Source organism: Colias croceus, chromosome 13 (assembly GCF_905220415.1).
Source record: "Colias croceus chromosome 13, ilColCroc2.1".
In the NCBI taxonomy this organism is placed as follows: domain Eukaryota; kingdom Metazoa; phylum Arthropoda; class Insecta; order Lepidoptera; family Pieridae; genus Colias; species Colias croceus.
This window is the reverse complement of record NC_059549.1, coordinates 6,941,673-6,968,960: the sequence shown is the minus strand read 5'-3', so window position 1 is coordinate 6,968,960 and position 27,288 is coordinate 6,941,673. Positions and strand designations below refer to the sequence as shown.

The 27,288-nt window shown below is 33.5% G+C and overlaps 1 protein-coding gene across 1 annotated transcript; it reads left to right on the top strand.

Moving 5' to 3' along the window:
• The first annotated feature begins 272 nt into the window (after positions 1-272).
• On the top strand, positions 273-21,451 carry LOC123696746 (exostosin-2). The gene is made up of 7 exons (XM_045643111.1): positions 273-961; positions 1,692-2,448; positions 6,230-6,413; positions 17,388-17,547; positions 17,803-17,923; positions 18,697-18,855; positions 19,722-21,451. The coding sequence occupies exons 1-7, from the start codon at positions 426-428 to the stop codon at positions 19,941-19,943; spliced, it is 2,139 nt and encodes a 712-aa protein (XP_045499067.1). The 5' UTR covers positions 273-425; the 3' UTR covers positions 19,944-21,451.
• The last annotated feature ends 5,837 nt before the right edge of the window (positions 21,452-27,288 follow it).

The following is a 27,288-nucleotide window of genomic DNA, read 5'->3' as shown; positions in this document are numbered from 1 at the left end:
ATTTATTGATTTTAAAGTAAATTAATCATGATGTATAACTTATTTAATATTTTACGAATCATAAACATTAAAATATTAAACACATGCATATTTTTTACCTAGTAGGACAAAAACATCAAATATGGCAAGTAGACTTTCTAGCCGTCAAACGCGTTACATTGCAACTGAAGGACTTGTATCCATGGTTATGAATAAATTATTTAAAAAAAAAAGCTGTCAAACGTTTTGTCAGAACTCAGACGTTCGTGTCATCGATGTATCGACATTCGACAGTCGACATTAGACATCTCTCAAATTAATGAGAAGCTTCAGCTTTGTACAGTGTTTTATAAATTCATGAAGTTTTGAATGAGAGATTATCCATGTACCTAATAATGGGTGCCATATATAAATTAAGAGTACTAATTTAATAGTTAAAATTACAAATGGCTGCGGATTTGCATCTGAAAACGAGCAAGCATTCGAAGTATAAATCGTATAGGAAAATTCTGTATCATAGGTTCTTCGTCGGTCTACTATTGTTTATAGTGATATCATTAGTGTTTACTGTAGTGTTTAATGTTTTTGCTGGAAGTACACCGCGTACAGAATTCCACGAAACAGTGAATTTGGAAGCAGTGAACTTGCCTGTTGTAAAACTGGAAAACGAGTATCCTTTTTCGGAGCCTCGCGCTGTGAATTGCACTTATTGGAATTGCTTTAATGTCTACAAATGTGGAAGAGGAGGCCACGATAAGATAACGATTTACATTTACCCTTTACGAGATTACAGAACTGAAGATGGGAAAGCAATATCATCGTTTTCTAGAGAGTTTTATGAAATTTTAGACACAATAAAAAATAGTAAATATTATACATCTAATCCTGACGAGGCCTGTTTATTAATACCAAGCATAGATACTTTGAATCAAAATCGTTTTTCAAATAAGCATGTGTCACAAATTCTGCAGTCATTAAAACAGTAAGTAATTTTTTCATTAATGAAATGAAATAATTAAAAAGTGTTCCGAGAAATTAAACAAAAAATACATTAATAGGTACAAACCTACATGAGAAAAATTTTCAATAATCATTTTTTTTATAGCTTTATTTACAGAATATAAAATAATTATTTTCACATATTATTTAACGATTTATATATATATAGATATATTTATTTTAAAATTTATAGAACAATATGTTTTTTAACAATTAAATTTTCATTTCATATGAACTATAAAAATGTAAATGCTATTCACAAAGTATATTTACAGTAAAAGCTTGCATTTTTTCGCGTTCATCATTCGTTTTTTCATTATAGCGGATTGAAATAATATGAATCCAATATTTCCAGCCTAAGATTATTTATTTGAATCGAATTTTCTGACAAGCAAGAAAAAATAACTAAGTTCTCTAAACCATGGCCTAAACCTGAAGACATACCCAATAAATCAATATATATGGTCTAAAAACTTCAACTAAACTGATTTCTTTATGTATTTCCTTTTTTTATTTTGTCATCTAGGAATATGTCCCCTATAACCTCATACAAATTACCATTTCATATTCACGTTTCTCTATTTTCCACACATTTACAAACAACAACATATAGCCCACAAATAAAGACCTTTTATTGTATAAGCTAATTTTAAGAAATAAGTATTTATTTTACCTTAATTTACAATTGATAATCAAATAATTTTCCCATATAGTTGGAACAATGGAGAAAATCATCTCATATTTAATTTTGTCCCCGGCTCTGCTCCAAACTACAATACAGTTATTGACCTCAACACAAGCAAAGCCATTATAGCAGGCTCTGGATTTGATACATGGACCTTTAGATATGGTTTCGACATATCACTGCCCCTACACAGTCCAATAGCGTACTCTATCGATAGCACACAGCCTAAACAAAAAGATTATCTCATAGTATCAACGCAGACCAACATACCAACAGATTATTTGGCTCAATTACAAGGTATTGCATCATCATCGAATGATTTACTACTATTGGATAGATGCAAGAGCGATATCAACAATCATAGAATGCGCTGTGAGTACACAACAGGCAAAATGTTTGCATATCCAGATGTTTTAAAGAATGGGTTATTCTGTCTTGTCGTACGAAGTGCCAGATTGATCCAGGCTGTGCTTCTCGATGTCATAGCATCACAATGCATTCCAATAATAATAGCAGACACAATTGTCATGCCATTTAACTCGCATATAGACTGGAACAGAATAGCAATTTTTGTACCAGAAGATAATATAAAGAATTTATTAAAAATCGTGCATTCAGTGAGCAAAGAGAGGCGTGGGGAATTATATTGGCAATTGAGATGGGTCTATGAAAGATATTTTGCAAGCATAGAAAAAATTACAATGACCATGTTGGAAATTTTTAATGAAAAAGTGTTTCCATTGTCCGCGAGAATGTATGAGGACTGGAACATGCCAGAGCATTTGGTAAGTTTTAAACACTAATTTATTTTTTCTTGATAAATCATATTTTTGAAGTAATTTAATTTTGTGTATTTTATGTTATAGTATATGTATTTAGGAATTTTTGTAATTCATTTTTCCAATGATTCATTAATTAAAAAAAAATAACTTTTGAATAACTTTAAAATATTTAAGTAATAGTAGAACAAAAACTGAATAGGGGATTATGGTTAGCAGAAGTCATTTCAATTCAAGGCTTCTTGTTAAACATAACATGAACATAGTATGTAGTTTTAGGGATTTTAATTAATATTCACCAAACATCTATTACACAATAAAATCAATTGTGAGTAAAGATCTAGGTGCAACTGGTACTCTAATTTCAATTGGAAGATCATCAATGAATCAATCAATGATGAAGAAAAGCAATGTTCATTATTTTAATCAAAATAAAATTCATTTAATACAGTTTTTATAAAATAAAGAGCATTATTTAAATTGTGTTATAGTATTGTTTCTACCATAATAGAAGCATAATAGTCATTTATCTCAATAATAAGCTTTTAATCTTTAGAAAACGTTAGCAAAGTTTTGCACGATATGAACGCGCGACCTTCACCCTGAGTTGGTTTCAGCCCGTGGTTTTTATTCTAAAACAGATAATATTACTTGGAAAAAGTTGCATGCGATTATACAATACCGTGACTGAAAGGTATATTTAAAAGGCAGCGTACAGTTTAACACTGATTAAATAATTAGCGAAATATTCTATTTATTATAATTTGCTCTAATGTTCCTTGGTTTCTTTATCAATCGATCGATGTATAGAAGACGATTTCTAAGACTTTCCTAAGGACTTTTGACGAGACATGTAGGTATTAATTTGCATATTTTACGTATGCAATATTTGTGCCTTTAGAGCTACCGTTACGTCTACTGGGAACAAAGACAGACAGTAGGCTGGTTGCTTAAGTTTACGGCAAAGGTTTCGCATTTAGATCCTTTTAGAATTAAATTTATTTCACAAATATCCCATAATAGTCTACTATATTACTATATTTTAAGAAAATTGTGTAGGGTTTTATATCAATATTTTGATAATGATTAATGCGAAAAAGTTAGTAATACAACCGAATAATTTTAAAGCCGATTTATTTAAACTAAAAATAATTGAAGAGAAATAAATGCGTAAATTCGTAGAGTTAGACTTTACAAAAAACTAATTTATAGCATAATTATAAAAACCTATCGAAAGAACTATGCAACCCTCATATAAAACCAAAGTAACTATCTAGTTTTTGTTTACTCTTGGATCCATTTAATTTAGGCAAATTAATCATTGAACGTCGGTCATTAATGTTTATTTAGGACAAAGTATACCTTGACACCCTATATCGGACCCGATGGCTTAAATTACTTATCACTAAATTATTTTTTTCTTTTACAATGTAGTCAGAAAAATTCAATAGGACCGGATAGTTACTATAAGTTTTTTGCTTTTGTTTTCTACGAAATTTGATGAACATTTCTGTGCGTATGACACTTATAATGGGATTCATTTAAATAAAATGCTAAGAAAGTAGGGACCTCATTAATTTATTTCTTTTGTTGTCGAGTATCTTATTATACTCCTATTGATCGTCGCTTTAACAAAGAGTCGTAGTTATTGAGAATAATAATGTTTTCCTAAAAATGTATCGTAAACTATCTGATTAACCCGCCCTTATCACACATGTAGCGCAGATTAAATTCTAGGTTAGCTGTTATCTTAAATATGCTCACATATAAATGCATACAGGTTTACGACGGAAAGCGGGAGGTAATTCCAGATTTATATACGAGTACGACATACATATTCCATTCATTCCTATCTTTATTATTATGATTGACAGAGTTTGCAAACATTGTAATACAATAAAATTTCGTATATGAATCTTTTGATACAAATAGTAGGTACCTATATTCGTAAATGCTACTTTGATAGATTTTAAGGAGATATAACATGTTACTATTACGCAAATCGAAATATCTATTGAGGCATAACAGATACATCATTGCTGACTGTACTGAAGATTATCCTAGCAAAAAGAGTTTATGCTCTGCTAGAGCGAAGCATTTCTTTGTATATCAAATAAGGATCGAAGCTAGAGTTGCTCATTTTACTCAATCTAGTCGTTCTTCAGTGCCTTGAGAGTGATTCTTTTGTGTGCAGCTTTCGTTTGAACGACTACTCTCTGTTGCCCCTCGTTTTCGTTGGCGAGTGCGAAGGCGGCTTTGACACCACTATGATGGCATTGTGATAGCCTAGAATATATTTCCGTGGCATTTAACGTTTCTTAAGTTCACCTACTTTTGAAGTGGCGTAACCTAATTCGAAATGAAATTATAACCTTTTTGTATTCAAAGATAATGCGAGCATTTCTCTAGGGAATTCCAACCGCAAAGGCCGATAATAAAACAGTTATAATTATTTTAATTGCAAACATTCTTTATTATCATCCTCGTTAGTGTTTAAATATGAATACTAAAAATTCAGGTTCTATGTTACTGATCAATCATTTACGCCGTTGGCGATAAAATTTTAATCTATATATATATATAAAACTCAAAGGTGACTGATATAGTGATCTATCAACGCACAGCCCAAACCACTGGACGTATCGGGCTGAAATTTGGCATGCAGGTAGATGTCATAGGCGTCCCCTAAGAAAGGATTTCCCGAAATTCTTGCGGGAACGGGGAAAAACGGGGATGCACGTACAAAGTCGTGGGCGGAAGCTAGTCATAAATAAACTTAAATATAGTATTATATGTATACGAAATTTAATGGAAAAAGTTCATTCTATGTAAAGCTAAATAGCTATTTACTTTAAAATAGATCAGTTCAACATTTGAAAAGCATCTGCTTCACGTCCCAGAAGGGAAACTGGCCTTCACGTATTCTAGTTTTGTAGCCAACTAGTAAAAAAGTAATAAATTCTTTAGATCCCTTTAAAATGATATCGTGATGTTTATAAGAAGCTTTATATTTTGCCTAATAATAAATATTCTTGTCTTGGAATCTACCGAACTGACGAGTGACGAATGTAGAGTGTAAATCAGTTCAGTGAAATTCATGTGAAATTTTGTGTTTAACTATGTATAAAGAACTAAGTAACACGTACGATTTCATGTAACTCATCTAAGTCCTAACTCGTTGTATTATGTTACCTAATTTTCATCTCATTAGCATGCAGATGATGTCAAATGAAAATTACGTAGAACACAATTATTTTAGTACTTACCTCATATTAATTTGACATAGCTTGATACATATATAGGGTTCAAAAACCTTTCGTTTTTACGTGGCTATGACGTAGTTGCATCGACAGCCTGCAAACGTGCGGATTTACATTTTATATGATTCGGCCGATGTCCATTGTTTTCCTTATATTGATCCTATAAACTGCGCGCAACTATAGTCGAAAAATGTATTCAGAATTTACTGTTTTAGTATTGGCGGTCTTTTTATATTTTTTGTGTTGCTATTAGTAACGCAATATCTATTCTTGAATATAATTTTCATGATAGTATCGAAAAACAATGTAAACAAAAAACTTTTAGATAACTAGGATTTTAATAGAATTGTTCTGTATCTGTCACCAAATCCACATAGTATTAGCATTAAGTATTTATTACCTAGGTATAGGTATATTACAAACCTTTCAATCCATAGATAAAAGTGCCCTAGCCAAATAATAATATCGATGCATCTCGACATCGAAATTCATACATTTCCAATGCTCAAAAATATTGTTATTTTTAGTACGGACCAGTGAACCCGCTGTTTCTACCAGAGACGGCCCCGAAAGCGCCCGGCTTCACTGCTGTCATACTAACATATGACCGCGTTGAAAGTCTGTTCACGCTTATAAGAAAATTGGTGCGAACGCCGAGTTTAGCGAAAATCCTCGTTGTATGGAATAATCAGAAGCTGCAACCGCCGCCGGGTAAGTTGTGTGTATGGGATTTTCTTTTAGATAAAGTGGATCGACGTGATTGTACTTCTGTCTTGTATGTAAGATAGCAGGTAACGTATAGGTATTATTACTTAGTAGTATATTCTGTGAGGGAAACGTAAATTAATCTTATTTATCTGTGTGCCTATACGTATAACATTAGGTATACCTAGGTATCAAGGTAAACTAACATACAAATGAGAAAATATTACCGTAATCACAGAATAATAACTAGTAACTTATAGCGTCCGTAATCTCGTTTTTGTTCAGAAACTGAAACATTATAATAATAAATAATAAATAAATAAATAAATAATCATTTATTTGCAGACACATGAAGTCCATAGTGAATAAATTTAGGTACATATGAATCAAAAATTATCATCTAACAAACATGCATATTAATAACAATGTCAAAAATTATAATACAAAAATTAAAATATAATATACTTCATTTCTAGTTAATTAATCATTGATAAATCATGTCCAAAAACATTAAATTTAGATACATATTATAAATCGAAAAAATTACTATTTTAAAATCAATAAATTAAAATATAATAAACATTTATTTCTAATTAATTAAATAACAGTTAATAAAAATCATTTCAGTCAGACAGCCGCAGAAACAAAGCACGCATTAATAACTACCTATCTAGAGCCGACCTGTGTGTGCAGTCTCACCCATCGACCAAGCATCGGGCAGTCCCACCGGTCACTAAGTGCCCTCAACATGCCGTGGGTGCTGGTATCTGTTCTGTGCCGGAGAGAAGCGCATCGTTTGCGAATTATGGCATAAAAATCGTCCACTCTAGCATCGGCAAACATACCAGAAGCGCTACAATAACGCGGCAGCCCAACAAGCATCCTGAAGGCATTGTTATATTGCACACGCAGGGCGCTGTATGCCTTCTGTGTATACTTGACCCAAAGGCTGCAGGTGTAAAAAGTCTGACAGTAGGCTCGAAAAAGCGTCATTTTGACGTCGTAAGAACACCGTGCAAACCTACGGGCCAACATATTACTTCGAACAGACAGCGCCCTGCGCTCCCTCTCTACATCTAAATCGTCACACAGATCCTCAGTGACCCAGTGGCCCAGATATTTGAACTTTGTGACTTGCTTCAAGGGTGTACCTGCTAATGAGATGCAAGGCACATTTAAGTATCTTCTGCCACCACCGTTGAAAACAAGTAATTCACTCTTAGTGACATTATACCTAAGCCCCTGAGTCAACGCATAGCTCTCACAGACCTTCAGCAAACGTCTTAATGCACTGATTGATGGGCTCAGCAAGACCATGTCATCCGCATAACTGATGTTGTTCATAGCAACCCCGTCAATATGACAGCCGACACCAGTATTGCTGAGCTCAACAATCAGCTGGTTTATATATAAATTGAAAAGGCGAGGGGAGGTGATTCCCCCCTGCCTCACCCCACATTCTAATTTATATTCTTCGGACATAGTCCCTGCCCACCTTACATTGTTAACTTGGTTCTCATACCAGAATCTTAGTAATGACGTGACCTCAAAATCTACTTTTGTTTCAGTTCTTAGCTTATCCCACAGCTGGTCATAAGGCACAAGATCGAAAGCCTTGGATAGATCCAAAAAGCACGCATTAACGGGCGTCTTCCTATCCGTATAGTACCGGACAGTCCGCTTTAAACACATAATGGCACTTTCTGTCGACAGCCCAGGCCTAAAGCCAAACTGTGCGTCATGCAAGTCAATCCTGGGGGCCATGTATGTATCGAGCAGACTGTCCAGCACCTTCGCTATGACCGTTGCCAGGGATATTGGTCTGTAATTACTGGGATCAGCAGCATCACCGGTTTTATTTTTAATAATAGGTATAACTACAGTTCGCATAAGTGCACTGGGCAGATAGGAATGACTCACACACAGTCTAAAAAACATTGACAATACTCTTGGCAAGTGCATGCCAGCATACTTAAGGTGCTCGACACTAAGATGATCATGACCCGGGGACTTGCCTCTAACCATATTTTTTAATAACGTTCTTGACATCTTTAGTAGATAAATTCAATCCCCGCGCCATGCTCACATCAACGCTATTCACCTCCTGCGTCACATTACCAACAGAGGAATTTGCCAAGGGCTTCACTTTAAATTGGTCTACAAACATATTTGCGATATGTGTGGGATCATTTTTACCACCAACACTTACGGGGAGGCTCGACCTAGGATGCAGTTTATTCGCGTTTTTCCAAAAAGTAACAAAATCCTTAGATTTATGATTTTCAGCTATTAAATTTAGTTTAATTTGTTTTTCATTATTACGACACCATTTTAATTTATTTTTGAAATGTCTCCGCGTATCACGCATCTTATTATATTCCATACCTGTATCTTGTTTACCACGTAACTGCCACTCCTGAAAAGCCAAGCGAGCCTCCTCGTAGGCTATTTTTACATGTTTATTCCACCCTGGCACAGGTTTATACTTTCGGGGCTTATTCGCCGCCGCACTACACTCAGCAGACTGTTGGAGAATACATATTATGTTATTGTATAACTCATCCAGAACAATATGATGGTTCACATTTCTACAGTAATTGTCTGCACAGTGACTAAATGCGTGCGGAAAATCTATTTCCCGTAAACCCTCATTACACATTTTCTCATACATACTTATCTGAGTCGAGTCTCTTTGCCCCCAGACAATGTTATTACTGTTAATTTTTGGTAATACTATATTAGGTGTAATTAACTTTAGATTACATTCTACCTCTAAAGGCATATGATCCGACCAATATATATCATACAATACCTTAACATTAACTAGTGTCTGTTGCGCGGCCTCTGTCGTAATACAATGGTCAAGCCAGCGCCTACACCCGTGCGCGTCACTCACAAAAGTGTATGAGTCACTCGGCAAACACTCAATATCAGCACATAACCACTGTTGTTCCTCACAGATCTGAAGTAGCTCAGTATGGAATAGCTCGCCAGTATGTGCATTATAGTCACCCAACATAAAAACAGTTTCTATACTATTGCTATCGATTATAGCTGTGATTTCACTCAAGCAGTCAGTAAACTCAGCGAGATTATCACTGGAGTTGGTAGGCATATAAACCGAAAACACAAGCATATCTCTGTCGCACAAACTCACTTTTATTGCCGCGATACGAACACTATTGCACACTACAACACTAACCGACGAGAACAGGCTCTTCCGCCACAGAAGTGCTACACCTCCATAAGGTCGACCACGAAGTGCACCTGCTGCCGTATCCACTGCCGATTTTCCGGTGAATGCAAAGTCGTTGTGTATGTTTCCCAAAAAGGCCAGATCATGTGGCAACAACCACGTCTCCTGCAGTGCGATAATGTCCGCAGTGGCGCACAGTCGTCTGATACAGTCAACAGAAGTCGTAACACTTTTACAATTAAAACTTATTAACTTAACAGGCTTATCCATTTAAAGCTTTTTTTTTTTTTTTAAATTCAATAAATTGCCGGAAAGACACACCTTCCGGCCATATGTTTTCATTCATAAAAACTGGTAGTTTCACTCTAGGTATAAGAAATTTGTATGCCTCATATCCCTTGCTTTTCTTCATACTAATTTTCTCAGGTGTTATCATTACTTGCGTCCTACTCAATACATAATCGGCTATGTCCTTCGAGGTAGCTGCCATATCCACATTATAAATATAAAAAGGTATTTTTATGTCTGCAGCCTTAAACTTATTGTCGGGAATAATTGCACCCTTCCCCTGATTACCAATAAATCTATTTACGGATTTATAGTTTTTCCGGCGTTCTACCTTTTTCCACTCTCCATCCTTCGCAGTATTCGCCCAAGACTTAGCCTCCTCACATGTATTTAAGCCCAAATTCCCTTTTTGCAAAACAGAGATTGCATTATGTTTCGCGGGGTGTAGTACTCGGACCTCATTCACTTCATTACGGCTTGTCGAAACCGCAGTGGCCTCCACTCGCTGCGCACACGCCATGTCACGCGCGCGAGAGAGGGGCGTGCCTAAGTTGGCTGCGCAAGTGAGAGCGTGCGATGACAAGTGAGACGGTGAACCTTGCTTGGCGACAGTGGGGGCATCGGTCATTGACCTACTGTTCTGTGTCACTTCGGCATTCATTATTTCCGTATTTTGCAAGTCATTATGAGATTCACTATATTCGCTATCACTTAAATTAACGTAATTGCTCTCATCTAATACGAAAGCACCTCGTTTTCTATTAATATTAGTTTCTGACCTTTCAACAGACGAGCGTTCTCGGTGTTGAGATTCACTTTTTCTGTTAAATAATTCCTCCACATGACTTATAGTTGCGTAGCTATCTTTAATGCACTTAACTTCTGACTGTAATATTATGATGTTTTTTAACAAATTTGTCACATCTACGTGATCGAAGGTAAGTGGAGGAAGCTTCTGCAAGTCACGAGCAACGAATACCGGTATGAGTTCCGGGTCTGTTTGTTTGAAAAGGTCTATAATATCAGCCAACTCCCTTTCAGATTTGCCTTTATTCTTCCTGTTGATTATACGCTTGCTATTTGGAATGGCTTGATATAACAGCTTCTTTGCACATGCTACATCCTCCTCAGAAAAACCACTTTTGCATATCTGTATAAGACTCTGATTGTCCATTATATCAATTTTGTTCTGTATAAACGACAAAACTTCACTAATTACAATATTACATTGATTACATTTCACAATATTACGTCCAGCTTCACTTTTTTGAACCGGCGCGCGCGCAGGGGTCATTGCCCCCGCTACAGAGACCTCGTTAGCGTCCATTCGCAATGAGTGCGCACAGATGACTGATGCGTCGTTATCTCCATTATCTATAAAATGAATATTAATACAAATATAAAGTAAAAAAAGGTAACATGCCGTACATGCACAAGTTGAATATAATATAAATTGTAATATTCAGTGTAAAACATGAGTAATGTGCGATACAACAATAAGTAATTAATAAAGTTCCATTTATGTCTCTATAAATGGGTTTAAACATGCGATTTCGTATCTTATTTCGAACTACCCATATACCATGGTATAATGTTATTTATTATTTAAATTTCACATTTGATTAAGCACTTCCATTCGATGTTTTCTCGTTATTTATTACGCTGGATACTGAAAAGGATGGTGTTAAATAATACGCTGTTTGAAAAACAATAACAGAGCGTGTAATATAACTGTCCATCGTACATGCGATATTGTGTTGAGAGTGAAATTAAATATTGAGATGCCAATATCTGTTTTATTTCGCACGCACTACGAACGTTTTTTATTTGCGCTCTACCGAATTGGTTATCAATCTAAATACACTTTCAATGTTTTTTCAATAGAGATCGGCGCTGTTTTGTCTTTGAATGTGCAATGTGATGATAATGTCCGAATGTTTTTCGATGCTTTGTGCCATGTAAAGTGTTCACGAATTAATTTATACGTCGAACGTGGCTCTACTATCGCGTGGTATTAATTTCATTGCACGATTAATTTTGGTTGTATTTATTTTGGCATGCAACTTACATTATTCATAAGATCCACTCTGAAACTGTCTAATGTGAAAAAACCTGTTATGATTCAAGAAAAAATTGATTTAAATTTATGAAGTAATATTTCACTTTTTCTAAAAGCATACGAGATCTCTTTGCACCGCGAAACAATAACGTAACAGCCCGTCAAATAGGTTATTTATGCATGATAATAAATCTACAAAGATCAATACATTTTTATATTACCTGTAGGTACCGAACCAAAACATTATCTAATATATCCGTCGTTACCTTTTTGTAGTATTCTCCAGTAATGAAATGTTACGTTATTCCATCATAATATTATGTACCTCAGCATGCCGTTTTCCCTCGACTCATAATCTAAAGCCTGCGCTAAAGCTCCATACAGCTTCCACTACTACGCTTTGAGTCTAAGCGCAGTCACTAACAGGTGGTCAACAAGGCATTGTTCGTATGTCGGGTACAAAGCGAGCTGTAAAAGTGTTCAGCCCTTGAGTGCACTCTTACTGAAAACGTTTCAAAATAGTATCGTAGCTGGGCGGCTTTTTAATTATACAAGCCTTTTTGTAACGTAAGTCTCGTGACTTAGCCGGCTAGGCGTAAGTATCCCCTACCCTAATGGACTATCAATAATTCCAAAGGAAACATTTCTCGTTTTAATTAAGTTTCTCCTTCAGATGTATAATTGATCACTCGATTAATTATGTACATAGTTTCGTGTTACGTTTTCTTTACGGCGGTGTGAGTTAACCTTATTAATATAGATGGATTTGTCTTTATGACTAATCTATTAGGGGTCTTTTAGGAATATTATATGAAAGAGCTTATTAATGGATAGCTTGTCTTCGCTTGTAACGAAATAGTCCAGTCATAAACTGATGTAAGTAATTGAGTCATAAGAACTGCTTTGTGAAATAGTTCTTAGAATCGTATTTAATAACATATGAACTATAAAACAATGTATATGAGGGTGCGGTTAAGTAATATCCATTTTCCTATAGTTGGAATGCTATATGTACAATGTCGGATTCCAAAGGGAACCGCATTGAGTTTCGGCGAGTTCATCATATCTGGATTATTGGATAAACATATTTGAGTAGTAGCTAACTAATATGTAGGTATCTATTAAAATAAATTTCAGGAAAACTCTATCTAATACTAAACTATGCAAAACTTGGATGAAGAATGGAGAAGGATGTTCTAAAGCGGAACATGAAAAAATGTGGGATCGATTCCTCCAGATGGGAGGCATTGGCTAATGATCGATCTAAATGGAGACACCTTCTTAAGCAAAACATCAACGCTTTTGAGGAGATACGTTGCAGAGAGCTAGACGCCAAACGCGATGAGCTCAAAGCCCGACCACCTGCGGCAATCAATTATAATTATTGCGGTGGTGTTTTGACGTGCCCCAAATGTAACCGCACATTTTTAGCCAAAATTGGCTACATCAGCCATTTACGTGCGCATGAAAGGGCTGACCCGCCGTGTTGACAATAATTAGCAGTCGCCGTAGCCGAAATCGGCAAGGAGTGATTATTATTATTATGCAAAACTTGGATATTCTCTAAAATCTGTAGGACAAGAACAAGACAACTGATAAACAAATAAATATCTACACATTTGTCATAAATTAATCACCAGAACACACGAAGTTTATAACATAATATTTTTAATAGTTATTAACTCCGCTAACGAATCTGAAGTACCTAGTTCTTATGAACGAGATCGTTTAATAGCAAGAACGATAAATAATTTAAATGCTCACAATTCTTATGTACCTAGGTATTGCATGAGCAGATTAATAAAATATCTTTAAATACAATCGATTGTGTCACAGTTTTCACCGCGAATACTATCATGCCATATTGGCAAATGTCGTTTTTCACAAATATGTAAAAGTATGTATTGTCGTGATTTGTGAAAGCATCGCACAAATACCTTACCCTGCTTCCTTCTTGTAATTATATCTCGTTACCTTTACCAATACGGACGTGGAATATGTACATTTATAATTACTCCAAATTATTCTAACACTAGCTTAGCCCCGCGGTTTTACCCGGATTGCTCTCTTAATGGGCCGCTGTTGTGGTCTTATATGTGAGGATAAGCCTAGCATAGTCTTCCTTGATAGGTGGACTCTATCTAGATATGCGGCAGCGTGTCAAGCCGAGTTCAAGAGAAGAGAACTGACGAGCAGCAGCCATGTGTAATTTTACACGAACCATTTGGAGTCCAATTTTTACATTTATGTTTTTGGTGGGATATCTTACCTATTCTTCCTTTAGCGCGTTCAAGCAAACAAACAAACAAACTCTCCAGCTTTGTATTAAATTATTTTATTAAAGGCTCTACTACACAATACTAATCTAATGGTAACAAAAAAAAAGACGGGTTGCACTCCGGGAGTGCCGGCAGAAGTGAAAACTCGTTGAGCATGTTTGATATTTTGGAATGGTTACCTATTGAATAATTTTGTACCAATTGCGTTATCAGTATAAAAGTATTATCATTTATGTGGTAGAATACAATATTCATTTATTGCGCTATCGTAACCACATGACAATTTATATTACATTAAAAATTAAACACTTTAACCCAGATAAGCCTGAAACTAAAATTTTCTGAAAATTTTGAAAAAAGTTACATTATTTAGTTTATTAGACCTTATGCAACATAAAAAAAATTATGAAAAAAAAATTAAGTGTAAGGCTTTCAGGGAAACAGCCGTCCTATATGTAGGACAGTAGGATAATAAGAGGAAATAAAAGACCATTTATGACAAAACAGAATGTAATCAAAAAGTGTAGTTTATTAAATAACTATTGATTATTGTTATATGTTATATGTAATTTACTAGATTAACACTATTTATGAATAATATATTTCAAAACACTTGACACACACTCCAACACCACATTTCTTGCAACGTGTCAAACCCTAACCGTGTAGCACCAACCCAAGCTTTGAACCCGTACCTAATAGGTTTACCTTTTATGAGCTGTTTGCAGCCATGTCTACCATAGTAGGGGATCATGGCCTCATCTACACTGTAATGCTCTTCAAGAGGAGAAAACTCTAAGAACTTTTTATTTAGAAGTGTAACTAGGGGGCGTACTTTTGTGTATTTGTCTTGCAAATCCAGATTATCATTGACATGAAGGTGGCGAAAAATAAAGTCAAATCTATCCCTAGTCATAGCCGAGCTGATGAATTCATTATTTGTATCAGGGGGGTTTTCCCAATACATTCTTCTACGGGGGAGCCATGAATAACCACTAACCAACAATATGCCGATGAAACATTTCATATCTTCAGTGGTTATGTCTCCAGGCAAATTCTTTTTGACAGCATATATTTTATTGCTCTCTGACACCAACAACGAAATAGCATCTTCATCTAAGAAGTTTTCAAACCACTCAATTGGGCGCTTATCTTGGCAAGCGCCTTGAACATCTGGCCAATTCACGGGATTTTTTGCCAAGTCCCGTTTTCTCCATGCGTAGGTACGCCTACGTTTAGTTCGACCTGTAGAATCAGAAGGTTCTTCTTCTGTATCACTCACCATAATCTGCCCTTGAATCATTACTTCAGCCGGTTGAAGCAGAATGTTTCGTGGCAAATTATTCGAAGTTACATTATCTTCTTCACCCGAATCTTCGTCAGTGAGACAGTCAGGATCAACAGGAGGAGGTAGAATACATATCAGACGTTCTCTATAATCTTCTTCATTATCAGAAACATTTTCTAAAGCATCTAAAATTTCATGCGCAGCTAACGGTCTGTAAAGAAAAAGTTGTATTATTGTACTAAAATCATGTATATTATCCTACTGTCCTATATATAGTACGCTAGTATTTGTAACAAGTTATTCGTAATTTATTTATATTATTTTGCTAGAATATTTATTTAGTACAAAAGTTAAGGTTATCAACTAGATATTGACACAGAAAAAAACAACTCACGAGTAAAATATAACTTTTTATACATACCTGTCGGCTGTCATTTGCCATGTCTGCAACGCACTTCTACTACACACTTATAAGGTAAAATATAAGGTAAAAACTGTTAAAATAACTGTCTTTTTATTTTTTCTAATAAAGCTGACACGTTTCTTACTGCAAATCATAAGACTAAAATAGTCTTAGATAAAGAGGGTATTCTGATATCTTTTTTTATTTCTACTGTCCTAAATATAGGACAGTAGGCTTATCTGGGTTAAAACTATTATAATTATTTTACATTAAAAAGTTTACTTTATTTAAGTTAAAGTTTAGTACATATTTGTATGAGTGAAATAATATAAATTCTCGAATTTTGCATGATAGAAATTATCGTACAATCAGCGTACGATAATACTATGCTATCGTACCAACATCGTACGTAGGCACCAAATTATCGTGTTTGTACGATAATAATTATCGTACGGTTCCGAACGCCGCGCCGCGGCCGTCTTCGCTTTTTCGATCAGGTGTCCTGACGATTTTATACCCATTACAGAAAAAGTGCTCAACGCCGCTAAAGAAGTTTTCACTTCAATAAAAATATCAGAGAGCTAAGTAGGGCCAACCTATTCCGTCCAATTTTATATGGCTGGATCGATTAAGACGGGACTGTCGATAAAGACACATCTATGTATAAAATATAATATGAATTAAAAATAAATTACCTAACACAATCGATGGAATAATCAGCTATTCAGCAATAAAATAATGTTAAACACAGATAAAAAAATTCGCCGACATAAATCGCAAAGAATAATCTTAATGAAGACATAAAACGCGACTGTAATAAAAATAATGAAGAAAGTTCAGTTGAGTTTTTTACTATTTACATACACTTGTGTTGGAGACGCGGACGTGAAGAGGGGACAATGCATAATGACGTACTTGTAATTACGCCGGTGCAATAGAATAAAATGTTTTAAGCGCTTTTTTGTGTATTTTATAACGATAATGATAGAATAATTTACCTTTGTACGTTGTTTTTCTGAGAAATGTAGTGATATTTTGTCATTGTTTCGGGAGACTGAGTTTGGGGTTTGTTATTTCTTTTATACTTACATAAATAGTTAAATAAATTGAGTTTCATTAGTAAATATAAATAGAGTAGGCGGTTGTATATGTATAATCTATCAGCATTAAATCCCAGGAAAAATTGGTTATCAATTTATTCTCTTGCTAGCTATCTGACGATCTACATGACTTTTCTCTCATTTTTCATGTATTAATTTTTAAACCTGAAACTGAAGTACATAATATAGCCATTAGCCAATCCTTTTAAAATTTAATTAAAAAAGTTGGAAGAAACCATTTAATTGTATTTTATTTAGTGTAACTCATAAAATATAAAACAAACACAGACTTCCGTTCCTACAGTAAAAAAAAAAAATGATTATGATGAAATAAAAGATGTATAATATTATATTTTACTTTTTACAGCCTCCGAATGGCCGGTAATAAACAAGCCGTTGAAAATCATACGAACCAAAGAGAACAAGCTATCGAACAGGTTTTTCCCCTACGACGACATAGAGACGGAGTGTCAGTTGACCATAGACGACGATATTATTATGTTGACGCCAGATGAATTGGAGTTTGGGTAAGTTTTAATTTCTGCCATCATTTATAGTAATTGAAATTAAGTTATTGGACGCTTTGATAGGACATAAATAATAAACACTGATAATTTTTTTTATAAAATACGTCTACTTCAAACATAGTTTCGTTACCTTACTATTAACAATTCCCCAAGAACGTTATCCATAAGAAGTTTTGACAGTGCCAGTGAAATCTCTTACTTTGCAAATAATTAATAACATTTCTTAAATGAAACTTTGTGCATTGCATATTTCAGTTTTGACGTATGGCGGGAGTTCTCCGACAGAATAGTTGGGTTCCCGTCGCGACTGCACGTGTGGGACAATACCACAAGCTCGTGGAAGTATCATAGCGAGTGGACCAATCAGATATCTATGGTAAGGAATGTATTACGGAATTTATGGTATTGTTGTGGCAACATTTTGAACCCGTGTGTGAGTATGTGACGTAGGACTTATTGATTTATATTGAGTGAGAAAGGAAAAAGCGTGTAAAACAGACACTAATATATTACATTATAGTTGATAGTTGATACATGATATAGGGCACAAAATTAGTCAAAATAGTATGTTTTCGACGTTATGCACAAAATTGCGGGTAGAAACCTGCAATTTTGCTCACTGATAAATTGAGAATAATATCATATCTAAATCGACTCAGTTGTTTTTACGTGAAGAGTTTTGGTGGTTCCAACTCAAATAAACATAATATAGAACATTACTGGGAATTTAAACAGACAGAACTGTACAGTGTATGTGCCCGTACGTGAAAAATTAAATTATAAGTACGATATAATATCGTCGACAGATTATTTCGAGTTAGTCTAATTAATCATTTCTGCCAATTCGTAGTCGCTTATGTAAATGCAGTCCTAGTAGTATGATAAGTTGTAAAATATTGTATTGTCTAGACTCTAGAGTTACATTTTTAAGCTTTTGCATAGCTTCTATCGCAGGTCTTGAGCGCGGGGACCGAATCTAGAAATTTCGTAACGAAAAAACCTCACGCTCCCCACTCCGACGGGCGGAGGTGTGGCTTGAAGGCATAGCATGCAATAGCTTTACCGCGGCAGTCCCCGAGTGACACACGTCTTTTTATCGGTATACTTGTAATATTAAATGTCAGTTTTCATATAAATGTTTATTTGCAGGTGCTAACGGGCGCCGCGTTCCACCACAAGATCTGGTCGTGGTACTACACGTACAAGATGCCGGCGGAGATACGTCAGTGGGTGGACGATAACTTCAACTGCGAAGATATCGCTATGAACTTCCTGGTCGCTAATATTACGAGGAAAGCACCTATTAAGGTAAAATTTGTATAATATATATAAACTCATACTCAACTCGTTTTATGATTTATTATTTACTAGCTTTCCGCTCGCGGCTTCGCCCGCGTTTGCAAAGGAAAACCCGCATAGTTCCCGTTCCCGTGGGATTTCCAGGATAAAAACTATCCTATGTGTTAATCCAAGTTACCCTCTATATGTGTGCTAAATTTCATTGTAATCGGTTCTGTAGTTTTTACGTGAAAGAGTAACAAACATCCATACATCCATACTTACAAACTTTCGCCTTTATAATATAAATATTAAGATTAAGATGGAAACTTTTACGTGTTTATGAGTTGTCACCCTTTTATAACAATTACCGATTAAAAGGTCGAAAGGTCGCTACTACCGAAAAGAATTGCCAAGAAGTCGATAAAATTTGATTTGATTGAATAAATATTGACCATATCGAGTGATATTTTGAGCAAGTAGAAATATCCCAGTGTACTTGCTTGCAAATTTAATGATAATTATTTAATTAAGGTAAATTGCACTCAAACGTACAATTTGTCACCTTAACTAGTAATTAATATTTCTCTATATTAAGGTGTTGATTAGTAGTGCTTCAAGTTTCAGCAAGAGTTCTAAATTAGACAATTGCACCAATTAAATCTATACTAATATTATAAAGCTGAAGAGTTTGTTTGTTTGTTTGAACGCGCTAATCTCGAGAACTACTGGTCCGATTTGAAAAATTATTTCAGTGTTAGATAGCTCATTTATCGAGGAAGGCTATAGGCTATATATCATCACGCTACGACCAACAGGAGAGGAGCCACGGGGGTGAAACCGCGCGGAGCAGCTAGTTTTAATATAGAATTAATTACACAAATTTACATTTTCAGGTGACACCACGAAAGAAATTCAAATGCCCCGAGTGTACAAACACAGAAATGTTATCCGCCGACGCGAAGCACATGTCACAAAGATCGGCCTGTATCGACAAATTTACCAAAATATATGGCCACATGGCGCTAAAATCCGTTGAATTTAGAGCTGACCCACTACAGTATAGAGAAACGGGATCTGGAATACCACATTTGTACCCGGATATAGGCGCTTTGTGAATTAAATAAATACTTTTATTGGTAAACAATTGGTTAGAACTTTTGGCAGGATTAGGGTGGCATTTTTGCTTGATGAAAGTTAAGTTCTGTGGTATTGTTCATTTTGATATCGGCTTTAATAGTGTTTTCATAAAATTGCAAAAGATGAACGCATAGATGATTTGATTTACGTGTAAAAATGTCTTGATTGTGATTGGTCAGTGATGTTTTGTCTATGATTGGCCGATATTACGTACTATTTTTTTGTCAACTTTGTAATGTATTAGGTATTTTATTTAAATAGCGGACGTTTAATCTGCATTTGGAAAAAATGAAGTTTGTTGATGGATTTCTGTCTTTTCCAATAATAATTGTTAGTGGAAGTAAGATAGAGCTATGATGGTAGAGATTTTGAAAAGGGGGGATAGTTATGTAATTAAGACTTGTATATTTAATTTTAAATATCGGTCATTAACGTGGTACGTTTAAGAAGTACTAAGATGACCATGAAAACATATGAACAAACTTTAAAATCAGTAAAGTACACTATTGCTAGTGGCCACCCTGACTTGTTATAAATATGTATATGAAAATTTATACATCTCAATTTGTACAAGCAATTGCCAGGGGCGAAAATGTAAGGAATTGTTATTTATTACAGTCAGTTTGTCGTAAATTGTGTTAAAATTTAGTGTTAAGTATTGTCAGTCTTGACGTCTGTATGTGTTTTTTGGCTATTTTGTAATAAGGTGTAATTTGTGGTCATAATATAGAATAATAAGCACAATTACAAGCTTTAAGTGCTTCATTGTATAGTATCAAGTTTTTTTAAGGAACAACACATTTTTCACACGATTTTCTCAAATAATTGGATTAAAAAGCGTTAAGGCGTAGTTATATTTTAAGTAATTATGAATCGTTTTGACTGACAATGCGAATGTATGATTTAAATTAGACGCTCCTATTAATTTCGGAGGTATGGACAATAAATAACGAAAGGCTGTAAGCGAAGTAAAAATGGGAATCGTCCCCCATATACCAGGGTAATGTAGATTTAACTACCATTAAAATCCTCTTTTGAATTGTGCTATGTACTTATACTTTCGTATTTACGGGACGGTGCTATAATTTTTTTTCCAGATGTTTAAAAGTTTAGAAAGGACAAAATAACAAAAAATAATTGGAAACTACACATATCTTAAGATTAAATTAATTCAAACATCCAACAAGCTAAGAATTTTTTTTTTATAATTTATCATAACTGTTTTATTATCTGTATTATGATTAATTTCATTTTTAGCCCCGTCCCAATGGAAATTATTAAGTCTATATTTTACCCTTAATTTTAATTATACCTGTGCCATGGTTTTATTTGCCTACTCATGTTTTGGCAGCTCATGTCAGCTCATATTGTTATGAACAAGAAGCTTATATCTAATACACTGGAGACCTCAGTATGAACACTAACCTGTCACAAGAAAATATGACCTTGAATGACGCCTGTATATTCCTTCATCCCTTTCACACCAACTTGCCAAGTTAGGTGTGAAAGGGACAATAAAACATACAGGCGTCATTCAAGGTCATATTTTCTTGTGACAGGTTAGTGTTCATACTGAGGTCTCCAGTGTATTAGATATAAGCTTCTTTGTTATGATTAGAATACTTGTATGTTTTAAAAGTTTTGTTACATCATTAATTTCATACTTATAAATTGCGTTGTGACATTATAACAGTTAATTCTGTATTATTGTGAATTCTAAATACTCAGTGTTAAAAAAGAAAAAAAAAATCTATTATTAAAGGTATTGTGAAAATGCAACTAAGTGCTGGTAAAACATTACTTTAGATGTAATTCAAATTCATTTGTATCATGGTATGTTTTAAAATGTTCAGAAATACTTTTATAGGCCACATATTTTAAAACATGAGATAATTTTACAAATTTTCCAATTTAAAAAAAGATAATTTTCACACTAATTAATTGTCAATTTATTGAGGTAATAGTTAACGTGAATTATTAATTTTTATAAGAATATAATATTTATAGAATTATAACCCCAAAAACATTTTAAATCAACTATAATTTTATTATTTGTTTGTAAGTATGTATATCCTAAAATATTCTTATTGGATATAATTTGGAAATATTTTTGAAAGGAAATTCAAAACTTTGCAAACAAACTTTTTATTCAAAAATAATGATATTTTTATTTTATAGACGATTATAATTTTTTGTTATATTCATATTGTTTAAAATCAATTAACACGCTCGCCTGTCCCTAGAAGTGTAAAAAATTCTAAAAGATGTAATGAAAAAAATGTAGTTCTTTAGGTGAAAATTAGTCCATTTTGACATATCGGTGCTTGTATGAAGGATTATTCCTAAAGAAAATGTAGATATACATATATTGTACGGAGATCGCACGAAATGTAGACGGTAGATGTAGAACGCAACATTTTGCGATATATTTTTTGTATCGCGGTTGTATTATTGCCTTATGTTTATCCAGTTGTGTTGATGAATCGCGATTCGCGACTAATTGACATGGAAATTTCAATTTTATATCGTGTTGTATAAAGCGCAATTTTTGAAAAACTTCATTCTTAATTTTGTAATTTATATTTTCATCAATTGCAATTTTTTGTTTTGACATATTTTACATAACATGAACGTAGTCTGAGCTATTGTATTTCGTTTCGATGTAAAACAGATTTCTAGAAATTGCGTTTTATATGCTATCCTGGTATGTTTGTGTGATTTATATAAACTTGAGTAAACCTGATAATGTTTGTTGAATTGACAGATAAGCGCCATTTTTTACTTTTATTCCAACTCTAATGTAATTCATTAAATATCAATTTTTTGATATTGTAAACGCGATTATATTTATAATGTGGAATACAATTATTATTAGATAGATTAATTAATTATTTTACATAATATAAATATAGAAATATTTTTTACTTTTATAAGATTCCATATTTCTGTTAACATACTGTATTTTAAGTAGCGACACTTATCATAGGAATTTTTGAAATGCCATTTACATCTTTATTTATTTAGCGTTTTTTTGTACAGAGTTTTTAATAAATTTTATTTCTAAGTATAATTTGTAAAGAGCTATATTTTTAACACGACATAATAAATCGCAGCCAAAGAAATTGTCGACTAGTCTCGAGGAAGGTATTTATGGTTTTAACGCATTTAAATGAGTTAAGGAAAGGGATTCTATAGTTGAAGTTACCAACGCTATGAAATGACAGACTGAAGCAATCAATTTGTGTAGGTAAATGCTAGATTGTAAATCGATGTGTACTGTAGATAATGTAGATTTGTCTATGTGCTTATTTTTAATGAAATGTAATGAGTCTGCCTAATTTTGACATGTTGGTAACGATTTTTTTTTAATTTGAACAAATTTAATTTATGGAATTCGTGTAAAAGTACATATTGCCGCCATTTTTATTGATAAGGCCTAAAATTGAAATTGAAAAGGTATTCCATAAATTATGTTTTTTTTTAACTAGTGCGCAGCTAGTTGAGTTGTAGTAATTAATGTTGAATCGCTTAGGTTTTGAATGTATACACTATATATTATATTATGTTCAGAACAATAGTTTTATTTAGTTATCAAGTACATACTTCTTAAAATATTTGTTTATTTGTAATCACGGGTTTTGAATACATGTAGTTATTGTACCCAGATATTATTTTAATTGTTTTATATTTCGCATAATTAATGTAATAATTGTTTATTTTATAGATAAAGCAATTCGACTGTGACTTGATATTAGAATTTATAAGAAAAATATTTGTATTTCACGAAGCAAGATTATTTGTTGAATTCTTTAAAATCTTGACACTGTTCGATCTTGTACAAAAATCATCATCATAAAACCTTTTGTTGTTTTGTAGATAAATGTTTTAAAGAGTAAGTAAGTACTTAATAGATATTATTTGTTGCGATGTACAGCGTGTAAATAGTCTATTATATACTGTGAATAAAAGGAGACATATCAATTTGTAGACATTATTTAATTTTACCCTTTCCCAGAAAAAGTGACGAAATATTAATTTACTATGATCATTTTATTATTTATGCATCGCTGCTATAAAATCGCCTAAATACTATTAAAGTAAATATTGTCCCAAAAGCTACTTACTACCTACATAGAAAACTTCCTTTCGTACTTTTCGTTACAATAAACGAAAAGAAAATCTTAATTATCTCCGAGAATCCAAAATTTCAAGCTATCTGATTACTTCAGGATATTAACATTCAACAATAACAATCCTTTGTGATAATTTTTTTAATGTACTGGTAAGAAAAAAAGCTAACAAAAAAAATAATACCTAATCTCGACTTTAGCTTATTTAAGATACACCTACTCGATAATTCTACAATTCTTATGATACGTCTTTTTTAATATTTGCTATTTGAAAAATAATAGGAAACTTAACTTGAGTTTTACTTCGACGTTACATACCCTACTGAGTTAATTAAGGCTAGGTATAATATAACTTATATAACCTGACAAATCTCGTAAAAGTAGCAATAGGGCAGAACAACGTCTGTCAGGGCAGGCAGCTAGTAATAAATAATTTTTCTTACCTATGTTCTTTACCTTATATTCTGAAATCATATCTACCAATATTATTTTACTGTATAGGTTTTTTTCTGTCTTTACTGTCTCTATAGTACCTACTATACTTATAGTTCATCGGACGAGAGACCAACACTGCCAACACATTCAAAGTAAGAACGTCGTTTAAAGGGTCAGTTTCCGGTTTTTCTTAACTTATCACTATATATTTAAATTTTAAAGGGTTTCGTTAAGTTGAGCAACAAAACAGCAAACCAATTGCTTCATATCGATGCTTTATTCCTTAATTAATGTGCCACAATTTGAATGTTAGATAATAAATTTTCTTTCATTAATCACAATAGGTACATCTACATGTATACTAATATTATAAAGCTGAAGAGTTTGTTTGTTTGTTTTAACGCGCTAATCTCGGGAACTACTGGTCCGATTTGAAAAATTATTTCGGTGTTAGATAGCCCATTTATCGAGGAAGGTTATAGGCTATATATAATTACGCTACGACCAACAGGAGTGGAGCCACGGGGATGAAACCGCGCGGAGCAGCTAGTCTTAAATAAAATGCACCTCGCTCTGTTCTAACAATAATCGTTGCTACTAATACAATATCTATAGATTATTATTTACACAATAGAGGTAAAAGTCAATCCATTGTGCATCAAATCCAAACACGTTAAATTAGTTCGCATCGACCCCAGCCGACTTTGTATCAACAATATGGGTTACAAAAGAGAAAACGCTACAGAATCTGTGCCTATTCAACGTCATAAGTAACCCATTTGCAGTCGCATTGCGTTATAATTTCCTACTCCAGATGTAGACTGTAGTGAACACGTGGGCGGTCGGGCTACCGTCAAACGCATTGTTCCTTAAACAGCCATTAAACTATCTCATAAATTAGTGCGACCATAACTGATATCATTTCTAAGTAGACTAACTTTGCTATTGTTTCAAAATTATAGTATCGTTATGGCATTTAGCAGCCAACTGCGGTTTTGCACATTTTGATTAAACTTTTGCTTCAGAGTTCGGTAGAGATAAGGATAACATAGTTTTCAAAGTACCTATATACTTAAAAATGTGTAGAGTATGTAAACACAAACAAACAAGTGATATAAAAACAGAGGATGCTGAAAGTTAGTGATTTGAGCACCTACCTAGGTTAAAGTACGAGTCGGTAAAAATATACGTACCTACTAACCTACATTTTTATCTTTTCTAGGCTATACTTCTCTAACCGCCTGTGAAAAAATATAGCCTAAAGGTTGGTATAGAAAAAAATGAGTGGTTACATTACATCGTCTATACGTCTACCTATACGTTTATAATTGCATGAAACATATACCTATCTAGGTAATAGTATTTTTGGAGAAGCAATATTTACACTGTTTTGAAATTATGGACTAATAATTAGTATGTAATTGTGGTAATATTGTCGGTAATAAGCAATCAGTAAAAGTAACATGCCAAATAATTATTGATGTAAAATATTTCGTAAACAAACTCGCAATTATTCACAATACGATATCCAAATGGGGCGGATATTTCATTAATTAATTACTCGTTAATTAAATTAGTAACAAATGGACATGCATCTCACATATAAGTGCCTACCCACTTTCGATATCACACTTGCGCCAAAATTGTAACGTGCCAATTAACAAATATTTGCATGGAATAACTGGTTTCAAATTCTGTTACTGCATTAAAATTAACATTCATATTATTTTGTGCCCAAAATAAGCTGACACCCCGCTGCGATTAATCGATACCTATCAACGAGTGTAAATATTCAACTTTATGAAAGAAATATAATCTGAAATTTTTTATCGATAAGCACTTGTTTGTACAGCCCATTGTATTTATAAAACATGACGAATCTTAACAAGATATGAATGATAAATCTTTCATTCATTTTATATAAAAAAAGATTTAACGACATTTGTGCATGTCTACGCTATTCCGAGATAAATAATTGCTAAACTAAGTAATAAAATAGTAGTAGAACGATAAAAAAGTAATGCTCAAGTGCTGACCCTTGCAGTGATCACGACTACCAGTATTAAATTCACTTTAGCGGCTACTGGATATCGCATGCTCGATTAATCTAATATACATAGGTATATCAAATTTTATTACACACGGCTCTATTTTCGTTTTTCAAACTCTTAAATTTTATTAACTATTTTAAGTAGGCACTTCATTTTTAGTCAGATTTTTGTAATTGTTGGAATGTAGAGTCATATCAGCGTTCTTATACCTATTTCGTTGTGTTTGTGTCAGATCTTATATTATATTATCATTACTTGTTATTTCAATTACATCTTATTAAGTAATTACATAGTAATTTGGAGTAATCTATTATGTAGGTAGGAGCACATGTTTTATTAAACTTGTAAATAAATGTAGAGTCTAGATCTGAATTGGCTCGCGCATATAGAACGGAATGAATGGTAGTAATTAATCTGATATTTAAATTACACGAGATTTAAAAATAATTATATGTACTTATGTGTAAAAAAAAATATTTAGGTACATATTTATAATAAGTAAAATTTAAAGGAAAATTTCATAATAACGGGTTTTAAATTAATATATAAAGCGGCAAAACGCGACCAATAAAAATCATCAACTACATCAATCTACAAAACAATCCACCAAGAAAATTGTAGTAGCCGGAAAAGATGCAATCTGCAGTAAACAAAGAACGCACTCGTCCATACATCGTCTCACTTACGACTTTACTATGGTATTGTCG